The sequence below is a fragment of the Xiphophorus maculatus genome, chromosome 16 (genome assembly GCF_002775205.1).
Source record: "Xiphophorus maculatus strain JP 163 A chromosome 16, X_maculatus-5.0-male, whole genome shotgun sequence".
Classification (NCBI taxonomy): domain Eukaryota; kingdom Metazoa; phylum Chordata; class Actinopteri; order Cyprinodontiformes; family Poeciliidae; genus Xiphophorus; species Xiphophorus maculatus.
This window is the reverse complement of record NC_036458.1, coordinates 7,818,123-7,829,198: the sequence shown is the minus strand read 5'-3', so window position 1 is coordinate 7,829,198 and position 11,076 is coordinate 7,818,123. Positions and strand designations below refer to the sequence as shown.

The window sequence follows — 11,076 nt, the reverse complement described above, 5'->3', positions numbered from 1 at the left end:
ATATGGTCTACATTCACTGGAAGATTAGGATAAAACATGCACTGCATCAATATATTAATAGATGTTATGGTACGCTACAGACAGACGGCGGTGGGTGGAGGTGGGGGTCTGACTGATTCCCACACAGAAGAAAAGATCTCTACTCAAGCAAAAAATAAGGACAAATGCAAATGAATCAGTTGACGCAGACAGCCGTGAATAAACTCTGATCTATGCTTGCTGTTCATTTGCATGTTTAGCTGGATCTCAGATGTTACCGAGAGTTACAAACATAAAACTCCACAAAGGAAGCAGGTCATATCATAGCCATAGCATTGTCAGATTCATAAGATGATCATTAAATAGGTTCAGGTAAATAAATATAACGGATTCCAAAAGCTTTACTCCCATTATCATCTACATTACATTTTTGCTGCGTCCATAAAAGCTCAAAGGCCGTGTTTCAAATACACTAGAACAAGCAAGTCAACTTGCCTTTGTAGAAAGTCTGAATTGTGAATCTCATACAAAGTGAGCTGTCCTGGCTGTAGCTGAGATTTAAAAAAATATACAACCAAAATATATATATTGGTAATACTCAAAGTTAAAAAGAAAACTGTGTTTAGCTTAAAACAATAAATCAAGTTTGACATTATGAAAACCCTAGAGTTTAAAAGGAAAAGATTGAAACTTTGCTTTAACCATGATGCCCTCTGCTGGTAATTTTTTCAGATTTAGCACTAAAAATAATTCAACCACTGAGAGGCGCTGCAGTGAGCATAAGTGCATAATGTTCATATTGAGGTTAGGATTTTTATCCACCTCAAGTCCTGGAGCGTTCCACTAATGATTTTACCCTGTTTGCAGTTTGTCAAACATTTTGTTTTAGGCTGCACTAAATCTAATAATTGGATTTTTTTTTTCTTTATTATTTTGAGCATATAATTTTGTGAGGAAATTATATGTGTATGTAATTTTCATATGTACTCACACAATATCCCTTTTAAACCAAAATTGTTTTGTGTTTTCTAAAGTTACAGTAGGATAAATGGCAGGAGTGGTCCTCCATACCAAAATGAACATGAACGTGTAGATTGCAACAAAAACAAAATATTTTTCTACACTTAAACTAGACCTCTAATATAAATCAGTTAGGTGTCTAACGTGCTGACTACACATTTTAACAGTAACCAAAACTAGAGTACAGACCTCCAAGGCAAAACAGATTCTGTAGCAGTTTCAAACAAATCTTATAAAATACACAAAACCTCCTCAGGAACACTGACTTTCCACTGTTTGACAAGACCCCAGTAGTGAATCTCAGCTACAAAAACTCAATTGATAAAGTATCCATCTTAATATACACAAGGGGTTGCATCTAATCATAATGAATGAACTACAGGGTTGACTCAATGTTCTTGTCATTTTCATTATACCATTCAAGATGTCATCTACAGGCTTTTTGTGTTCTGTATTTAATCCAATAAAAACATCACATTTTTTATCCATGTAACCCAAAATCTAAAATGTAAATCCAAGCAAATGTAAATAATGTACAAGGCCCCACTGCCACCTTAGATCCTCGACTGTTGACAGCACTTCAATTAGCAAGTTTAGTTTGAATTCCTTAGCTAAATCTAGATTAGTGAGAACAGTAGGTATTTGTAAGCCATCTTGCATTTACTGTCTACCACCATCCAGCATGTTTTAGATTTTGAACACACTTCAATAAAATGAATGTAGTAATGACGGAATATGATAATCCATTTATTTTAATCCTTTTGGAAGTGACACAAAAACCATAATCTATTAGCAGAAAGTCTAGGACTAAAATAAAGCAACAAAGAAAGCTTTTAAACAAGATTTTCTTTATTAGACAGTGAGACAAGGTGGTCTGTGGGCTGCCATGTTCATAGTCTTGCCTAAAACTTCTGGAACTGTTTCTTGGCTCCAGCAGCCTTGGTCACCTTGAGAACATTGAATCTCACCGTCTTGCTGAGGGGTCGGCACTCTCCAACAGTCACAATGTCTCCAACTGTGACATCTCTGTATGCAAAAAGTTTAAAAGATGATTAATTTAAACATGGTTTTAAACAGAATTAATTAACTGTTCCAACTTAAAGGGCATAAAGTAAAAGTGCATCAGCGTTTGCCAAAGGCAATGTCGTCAAAGCTTCCTGAGCTTGGAAGACCATCGTGAGAAAAAGCATCATTTGCAGCTAATATGGATTCTTTGCACAGGATTAGTATTTAAACAAGCATTTCAACAAACGTGGCAGACTTATTGTTAATTTTGCCTGTAGAAATACCTAAGACATCAGTTTTATAATAAGCAACAATATTAAAACTAATAACAGTTCAAATAGAGTAGGAAACAATACAAGGTTGAAAACCAATATAGTTACATAATCACCCGTGTTCAAGTGAGACTGTAAAACTTGCATTACCTGAAGCACGGTGACAGATGGACAGAGAGGTTCTTGTGCCTTTTCTCAAAGCGGTTGTACTTGCGGATGTAATGCAGGTAGTCACGTCTGATAACAATGGTCCTCTGCATCTTCATTTTGGTCACCACGCCTTTGGAACAAAGACAGAGCTTCAACTTTGTGTCAACGCTGTAGAGCTAAGAGCCCACTTCAGAGGACGATACAGTTTTCACTTTTGTCAATAATCTACATCAGTTTTGCCATTAGGCATTGTCGTCAGAACCCATAAGGGCTTGGAAGACCATCGTGAGAAAAGCATCATTTGTAGAATAATGACAAAGGTGAAGTCAGGTATAAACGCCATCCTACAACTGTAGCTTTAAAGTTAGAATGAATCCCATAAAATTATGACCCTGGAGTTAAGCAACACTAACTTTATTTGAAGTCAACACAAATTTATGACATAGTTATACAATTAATGAGTCTGTGGCTGCAAGCTGCAATCACTTTATTAAGCTACTGCTAAAACTATACCCAGAATCATTCGTTGTTTTTTTTTTGTTTTGTTTAAATTGTTGTCTGAAATAATTGTGCTTGATTTACCTGAGAATGAGTAATGCATTTTTAACCAAAACATTTTTAAGATGTGCAGGTATATAATGTCAAATATAGACAGATTTGATAGATGAGCAAATACTTAGTCAACCCAGTCTCCATCAAAAAATTTGCAAAGCTTTTTGTCTCAGTTTCAGAGTTAAGCTACAATGTTTATTTGAAAAAGAATGGGAGCTAATGCCAGAATATTCTGGCGCCGTTTTTAAATACTCAAAATTTTCTACAGCCGTAAGCAACCTTTCAGACATTTACTCTAACCCATAAAAAGTTATCTAGAATATACTTGTCTTAATTTGATTCACAATGTTTCACAGCTTCCAAATTAAACTGAAGGAAAAAGAATATCTCAGAACTCCTTCCAAACACAGTAACTGGCTTGATTTTGAATCTACATAAATTATGACATTCAAAAATTGCTCCGCCACTCTTTCCAAAAATATTTTCTCTTTATTTGTAAAAAATGTGGCTATCCTACTGAAAAAAACAGTGGGATAAGTAACAGCAGCAAGTAACAGGTTTGCTGGAAATAGTATTTTTACCTGAGAGGATACGGCCACGGATAGAGACATTCCCAGTGAAGGGGCATTTCTTGTCAATGTAAGTGCCGTCAATAGCCTGGAAAGAGGAAACAAGTAAATTGTTATTGGGGTAATCACTCAGTAACCCCACAACAAGAAAAAAAAAGTAACAGATATTGCATCAGTGTTGCCAAAAGGCATTGTCGTCAGAACCCTAAAGGTTTGGAAGACCATCGTGAGAAAGAGCATCACTTGCAAAGTTATAAACAAATTCGTTCGATTTTACCAGCTTCGGAGAAGCTTTGTTACCTCTCTTGGGGTTTTGAAGCCAAGCCCGACACTCTTGTGGTAGCGAGGGATCTTCTCTTTAGCCTCTTTGCCACCCTCAACAGCCAGAACACGCTTCTTGTTCTGGAAGATTGTGGGCTGTTTCTGATAAGCCCTCTCGGTCTGCAAAAAATAAATAAATACACATTTAAAAGATTTAAATTTGAGTGACGATCACCATCCACATTTATTTTACACCGCCACAAATGGTAACTAAATTAGCTCAAATAGACTTCCTGTTTCAGTAAATATTACCGCAGCTACCCGCTTTAGTGACAAATATATCACATTTAGCAGTGGAAGCAATACAACTGGCAAGATATCCAAGAACATTTAAGATAGCTTTACATTCGTAACTATAACCTCATCATTAGGCTAACAACGCTAGCATTCCGGCTAGTTCAGCATTACACGAGGGTGTACAGACCGACAACAAATACCGACTCAAAACGATTAGATTTGACTTGAAATTGCTTTATTCCATAACTTAGGTCAATATTGTAATGTTCATGTCATTTTAGGGGACAAATAACTTTAATAAAATGCCTATAAATCTTTTTTTAATTCACCACGCTGTCTTCAACTACATACTTGAGCATCCGCCATCTTTGCCAGCCGAGTCGCGAAGAGGCCTGAGCATGCGCGTGATGGACGGAAGACGACGGAACGCAGGAAGTTACGTTCAAGTGAAGTTACGTGAAATAGAAGTTGGTGTATGTGAATTAAATTAAGTACATAAAACAATTAAGGTTGTGAAAAACCTGTATTTAAAACTCTTATCATTGTATTTGTGAGTGAATCTATTTTCTTTTTTCATTGAAGACTTCACAAACCAGAAGTGTAACATTTACAATAGTCACTCAAATAAAAACAGTTCTCCAAAAAAAGAAAAAAATATAGCAATATAGCAAAGAAGCGTAATGCGGCCTTATATGAGATTTGAAGTTGCGATTGTACTGGTTGTAAATAATTATTTTCAAACCAGATTAGATGTCATACCCTACAGCCCATGATTTAGCATATTGTTTCTAGTTTCCAGACCTGTTTTAACAATGTAATTAGTTTGATGTGTAATTTTAAGGCTAAATTATTTTATTATTTCTTATTCCTCTCATTTAAATTAATCAACCTCAAAAGACTGTCCATACCACAAGATTTCTCCATACTGACTTATCTCTTTGCACTTAAATTGTCTTTACAATATGAGGCACTTGCCTGAAGCCCGTTTTCTGCATGAATCTTATATTGATTGTGATTATCTTTCTAAACCAGTCTGATTACACAAAATACAGCTGTAATAATTTTCTTAAATACAAGCCATATTTTCTGCTCTAATATCTTATTCAAGTATAAGAATATAAAAGTATTTGGTAAAAAGACAACTTTAGTCCTGAGTAAATGTTGATAATGAAGTCGTATTTAGTTTGTGAAAAATATTTAATCAAACAGGTTAACATAAAAAGGTATGAACACATTTCTTTGGCTTGAAGAATAACTTATATTAAAATAGTAATAGTAAAATGGTCAAATAATTTTAGTGCTAAGGTAACAACATAACAATTTCATAGCTTTTTGCAAAGAAAAAAAAACTCTTTGCAGGACAGGCTATTACAGAGAATTTCAAACACATTCCTTTTAACTTTATCCAGGCCTTACTTAGGTCTTCTGGTTCAAGTCTTCTCTGCATCCCCAGAATAAGAAACAAACAAAACATGGAGAATCAATGTTCAGTCTTTTAATTCAAGACTATAAACACACAATTTTTTAAGAGATGCTTTTACAGGAAACAGCTTAATTTTGGCTGGATTACAACATTTTAATTATTTACTAGAAAACTAGAAAACTGTAAAACAGCTGAAACACTGACCTCTTTTAAATCTTGACTGAAAACCCACCCGTTTAGAATTGTATTTGAAATGTAATCAATTGCAAATTTATTGATGGAACTTGACTTAATGCTGTGTTTTGATTGTTGATTCTATGTTACATTGTGTCTCTGTGTTTGTAATGATGTAAAGCACTTTGAAATGCCTTGCTGCTGAAATGTGCTATACAAATAAAATTTGATTGATTGATTGATTGATTTATCTTTATTCTGTAAGGTATTTTTTGTTTGTTTTTTGTTTTATATGTTAATTGCTTTGTATTTTCAGCACATAAGCATTTTTGAACTACCTTCTTGATGAAATTTACAATAATAGTAAACATGACTTCACAGTATTTCTCGAACAGCATTCCGCCATGATTGCAACATTAGAAGCCACACCTTTTTCCGGTTTTAGATCTCGCGAGTTTTCACGGCATAAACGGTGTCATAAATCACCTGTACTTGGCTGAGAAATGAAAAGGTCAAACTTGTATGCGGAAATGTCAGAAAAAAATATGGCATCGGGAGGAGAAGGAAACGCTGAAGGTACAGGTTATTCGAAAAAACAACTTGTAACAACGTTCCTAGCTGTGTGACATATTTAAGATAACTTTATTATGTTTAACGGTTTGTGTAGCCTACGGGAGTTGCGGGGAATTTTAGAAATAAGTATTATACTAAAATTAAAACACCTTAACCCTCACACCCGGAAAATACAATGGAAAAAGGGCACTCGGGTGTTCCGCTGCATGCTAAGGGGGTTTAAACAAATAAAGACAAATGTATGAAATGCTTTTTTATAACTTTTTAAAAACAAACTGTAAAAGTTTCATTTTCAACTTAATTATGAGTTTTACTTTCATTTAGCCATATCGTCATTTCGATGATGTAACTCTTGTCTGATTCTTGTCTTTTAGGATCTTTAAAAGATACCATAGTGAAACAGCTAATTGTGTTGTTAAAGAAGTAAGTATCACTACATAACTTTGCATGATTACATAAAAAAAGAAATAAATATGAAGAATCGAAGTGCTAGTGTTTCAAATTACGTCTTACCAAAATATTACAGTTATTAAATCATTATTTCTCTGCAGGTTGTGTTCCCTTAAGTTTGATGTTATTGTTTTTCATTTAGTGTCATTTACAGTCAGATGGTACATTCTCTCTCTCTTCAGATCGGTTCAGACTTTCAGTTTCCAATTCCAGAAATGTCTGTTATTGTGAGGCAGACACTTTGGCACCTGTCACTGATGAAGGAGACTGATAGGAGGACATTTTCCTGTCCTTATTAAGCTGGGACATTTCTTTATACTGTAATGTACAGTAGGTGTTGCTGTGGGTCCAGAGCCTCAATAGATGAAAATTATTAGATAACATTTTCTGTTCTGTTTGACATCAAGAAATGGTACAAAAAATCTAATTAGCTTTTTTTCTTTAAACCACTCTTTGTATCAGTACTCTTGAAAGTTTAGTTTAGCACAGATCCCGGTGAATAGTGTGACAAGTTTAGGGGAGCAAATAAAGACAAATGTATGAAGGTCCAAGCAAAGAAAAATTGCATTAGAATTTGTCATGAGCCAGGTAGTGGGCTAGATGCTGTTTACAATTTTTTTTTAAAAGAAGGAAAACAACTTTAAGTGATTATTGAACAGATTCTAATATGCCATAAGCCCATATCAACAATATTGTTATCCTGGTGATCTAAATATATTAAACGATTGTACACAGCTACTTCAATTATTTTTAACAACTTCACAAAGTAGCTGCTTTTTAGGCAATATTTCTCATTCTGTTTGCCTGATCTAAACCCACCTCGTCCTCCTTTTAGTTTCATCTGGAAGCAGATCGAAAGACGTTCACTGGGTGATGCTGAAGTGATTCGGAAAGCACTGGATGCACCACAGCTATGTACCCCACAGATGCAAAAAATCTCTCGGTGTCTCCAGGTTGTTGGAGATCAAGTGGATGGAGATGTTCAAAGGTGAGCTTGCCTTTCTGGTAGGATTGTAACTCTAATTTAAGCACAAAAATGGATTTTGAAAACCATAAGTTGTAGAATTAATTGTCTTTCCCTTAACCAAATATGGATTTTTCCCCTCCATAGTGCAATGAAAGATCAAACAATACGTCCCTCAATAGACAACTACATAAAAGTTGTCCTCGGGATATTTTCAGACGGTGAAATCAACTGGGGCAGGGTGGTTACAGTATTTTCCTTTACCTGCCTATTCGTTTTGAAAGTAAGTGAAGCACTTAGTTTCTTTTTAGTGAATTATTGCAGTCATACACATTAGTGTTAAAAGTATTTATATTTGATCAACTTTGAGTTTTTTTAATTTTAAAAGTATTTGATCATTCTTATTTTAAAAACCAAGTTTAACTTGTGTTCAGGTAGGTAACAGGTTTATTCAATTAAATTGAAATAAATAAATTCAATTAAACACTTTCCACACATCTTGCTAGGCATATGAAGACAACATTTATGACATGATAAAAAACATAATCAACTGGACCATAGATTATTTCCGGAATAAGGTTGTCAACTGGATAAAAGATCAAGGTGGCTGGGTAAGAAACTCACCAACAAATCGTGTTTGAGGACATTGCTAACTGGTTGTTGAGCTTTGGTCATAAAAAGAAGGTTAGTAATATTCATATGTATATTTTCAGGAGGGGATTTACTCCTACGTTGGCACTCCCACATGGCAAACTGTGGCAATTTTTCTGGCTGGTGTTCTCACCACCCTTTTCATCACCCACAATGCGAGGCGCCCGTGAGGCACAAACGGAAGAACTATGCAACAGTTGAATGAGAAGATAATGGGCGTCTGCAAGTCAAGTCAAACAAAAGGAACTCGTATACAGGGGAGGATTCCTTATCTCCCATTCGATTGTGAGTTGGACTAGAAGTGCTCCTGTTTACATGCACAAAATCAGAGGGACGGGGAAGATTTTAGAGTTAAAGGGGAAAAAAAGTGAACTGAATAATTTTTAGTTGGAAAAAGCAGAGTTTCAGTAGATGTCATAACATGTTGAAAATGTATTTACATTTATTTGCACTTTTGGTACTTACTACATTTTTCAAGTGTCTAGAACTGAATATTTAGTTCCAAGTTGTTTCAGAAACTATGTCTACCCAACATACTGTCAGTTCATATTTTGTGGAACAGGCACTGCTATCCACTTCAAAGTTTGTGGACACTTTATTTGAAATGTGCTGTCAATTACACCTTGTGAGTCTGTAAGTTAAGCATTTGGCGAATTATATAAATATATTGCTCTTGAAAGATGTTATCTTCTAACACCCTTATTTATGTGTCTATTTCAACAGTTTCTGACAACACATCTACAATATTAAAATGTAGTTAGTACCATGTGGAGCATTGTTGGAATAAAAAAAAATGTCTGAAAAGCAATTTGTAGAACCTACATTAATGTTAGAATGTGCCTTATTGTACGTCATGCGCTCTGTCAGAGCGCAAGTGCTCTGTCTGAACTTTGGTGAACTGTATTTCAGAATGTAAAAGGTACTTTTAAAGCATCTGCTTTAATTGAATGACATGAAATCATCACCTTGAGTTTTCATGCATTTTTGTCTACATGTATTTACTTGTGTTTTGAGACATTGGGGTTTGTTCATCATGTGTTTTTGAGTGTCATGGACTAATATTTAATGTGAGCATTGAAAGAAGTTTATGTTCAACCTAATTTTTGACAAGTTCTGAGCACTTTATATCTGACTAATAGAACTGCTGTAATATTATATAGTTAGTGCCTTCTGTTTTTTTATGAGAATAATTGTACTACAAGGTTTCAACATTTTCTGTTTGTAAGGCTGAAAAATGCCTCAAATTCACATCATAAGTTGAAATAAATGCCTCCTTTTTAAATACTCCTTTTGTCTTGTACATCCATCACTTTGAACTCTGTAATTCTTAAACCTTTTTAAGGGTGCTTTAACTTTTTGCATTGATTCAACATTAATTCCAGATTATTCAAGTGCTTATTTAATTATTTCAAATACTCAATTTAAAGGGGAAAAAAGATTCTTTAAATTGGGCAAAAGAATTTGAAAGATTCTGTAAAGACTTTTTTATTATTACATTTATACAATGAACTGAATCTATGACTGAACTCCTTATCTTTTTCAAGATTTCAAACCTTAATCAAATGTTTCAGCTAAGGTTTACTCTTGACTCCAATGTGCTGTTTTTGTAAAATGCAAGCCAGCATTTTATGGTAAATTTTACCTTTTCCATATGGAAAAGTCACCTGATTTTACTTGGGGCTTAAATTGAAGGATGTGTAGTATTCTTAATTTTGCTGGATTATAAGGAAAAATGTTTTAATAAGAATATCTTTAGCTTCTCAAGTTAGTCCAGACTTTCAATACAACCTAAGAAGAAAAGAAGCTCACCTCAGGTGCGACAGACAGGGAAGAGCGATCTTATCAAGTTGTTAGACACGGACGGGAAGAAATGAAAACACAAATAACCATCTCAAGTTACTGTTTTGACTCCAGGCTTCCGGAATTATTTTCACTTCATAAGATAACATCTACTTTTATAAGTGGCCTCGCAATGTTGAAAATATTGTCAAATAAAGGATAATAAATCTGGACAACCTTCTACAAGAAAATGAAGCACAATACTTTAACACAAATTTAAAAAACAGAGGGCTTAATTTATGCAAATATTTATTATGGACAATTAAAATAGCAGCTTATATCCTTGCTCATTTAAATGAATGTACACATTGAATGATTTGGCAAAAATGACCAGATGGCTTAAAAATCACCTTTTACCTCAATTTTAAAAAATACAAGACTTTATTAAATATTCCTTCAATCATTATATTCAACACATGTAATTGGACTTCATTTCCACTCAGTTTTCTTTAAATAGAGCTGAATTATGAGACTTTATAAATTGGTCATATTAGCATTCAGTCCAGTACAAATTCAGCTTAATTTCTAATGAGATCCAATCAGACTGTCACATTTAGATAATTTTCTATACAGTACACTTTAAACTCATAATGCTACATGTTCCCCTATGTATGACCTCAGACTAATCTCCTATGCAATAATTCATGGCATAATGATAAGTAAAACACAGAAAGGCAGGTGCTCTTGTCAAATCTTTCTCACCAATCACAACATCAATTTTGAACCTCTTTGCAATCTTTGGCTGCAACTGAACGATATAAAGATTTTTTAAAAAGGGAGGAGAAGAAAATAACAACAAAATAAATCATACCAGTACAGTTTATGTCTGGTTAATCAGGTTTTCTATGGTTGACAGCAGGTTCGTACCAAACAAAGAAAATTAAACGTCGAGTCAAA

The 11,076-nt window shown here is 34.3% G+C and overlaps 2 protein-coding genes and 3 non-coding genes across 5 annotated transcripts; 1 reads left to right on the top strand and 4 right to left on the bottom strand.

Moving 5' to 3' along the window:
• Window positions 1-1,826: 1,826 nt before the first annotated feature.
• On the bottom strand, window positions 1,827-4,535 carry rps11 (ribosomal protein S11). Its single transcript, XM_005796715.3, has 5 exons — window positions 4,457-4,535; window positions 3,848-3,988; window positions 3,560-3,635; window positions 2,427-2,556; window positions 1,827-2,025 (listed from the first exon to the last, which is right to left on the bottom strand). Exons 1-5 carry the CDS (start codon window positions 4,469-4,471, stop codon window positions 1,902-1,904), a joined length of 486 nt encoding a protein of 161 aa, XP_005796772.1. The 5' UTR covers window positions 4,472-4,535; the 3' UTR covers window positions 1,827-1,901.
• Window positions 2,113-2,197, bottom strand: LOC111611755. Its single transcript, XR_002754210.1, has one exon. It is a non-coding gene; the product is annotated as a small nucleolar RNA SNORD35 (small nucleolar RNA).
• LOC111611754 lies at window positions 2,648-2,732 on the bottom strand. Its single transcript, XR_002754209.1, has one exon. It is a non-coding gene; the product is annotated as a small nucleolar RNA SNORD35 (small nucleolar RNA).
• LOC111611753 lies at window positions 3,711-3,795 on the bottom strand. Its single transcript, XR_002754208.1, has one exon. It is a non-coding gene; the product is annotated as a small nucleolar RNA SNORD35 (small nucleolar RNA).
• Window positions 4,536-6,178: 1,643 nt separating the features above from the next.
• LOC106700271 (apoptosis regulator BAX-like) lies at window positions 6,179-9,627 on the top strand. Its single transcript, XM_023348477.1, has 6 exons — window positions 6,179-6,278; window positions 6,650-6,698; window positions 7,561-7,713; window positions 7,837-7,972; window positions 8,196-8,300; window positions 8,403-9,627. The coding sequence occupies exons 1-6, from the start codon at window positions 6,206-6,208 to the stop codon at window positions 8,508-8,510; spliced, it is 624 nt and encodes a 207-aa protein (XP_023204245.1). The 5' UTR covers window positions 6,179-6,205; the 3' UTR covers window positions 8,511-9,627.
• The last annotated feature ends 1,449 nt before the right edge of the window (window positions 9,628-11,076 follow it).

Bases quoted from the DNA above. Each gene is read 5' to 3' on its own strand.
- rps11 (XM_005796715.3), bottom strand. The intron at 3,636-3,847 runs GTAACAAAGCTT...TCCTCTTTCCAG, and splicing joins GCTTCAAAACCCCAAGAGAG to GCTATTGACGGCACTTACAT. The intron at 2,557-3,559 runs GTAAAAATACTA...TTTGTTCCAAAG, and splicing joins CCGTGGCCGTATCCTCTCAG to GCGTGGTGACCAAAATGAAG.
- LOC106700271 (XM_023348477.1), top strand. From the start codon at position 6,206: ATGAAAAGGTCAAACTTGTATGCGGAAATGTCAGAAAAAAATATGGCA. The intron at 7,714-7,836 runs GTGAGCTTGCCT...TCCCCTCCATAG, and splicing joins GTGGATGGAGATGTTCAAAG to TGCAATGAAAGATCAAACAA. The intron at 8,301-8,402 runs GTAAGAAACTCA...GTATATTTTCAG, and splicing joins TAAAAGATCAAGGTGGCTGG to GAGGGGATTTACTCCTACGT.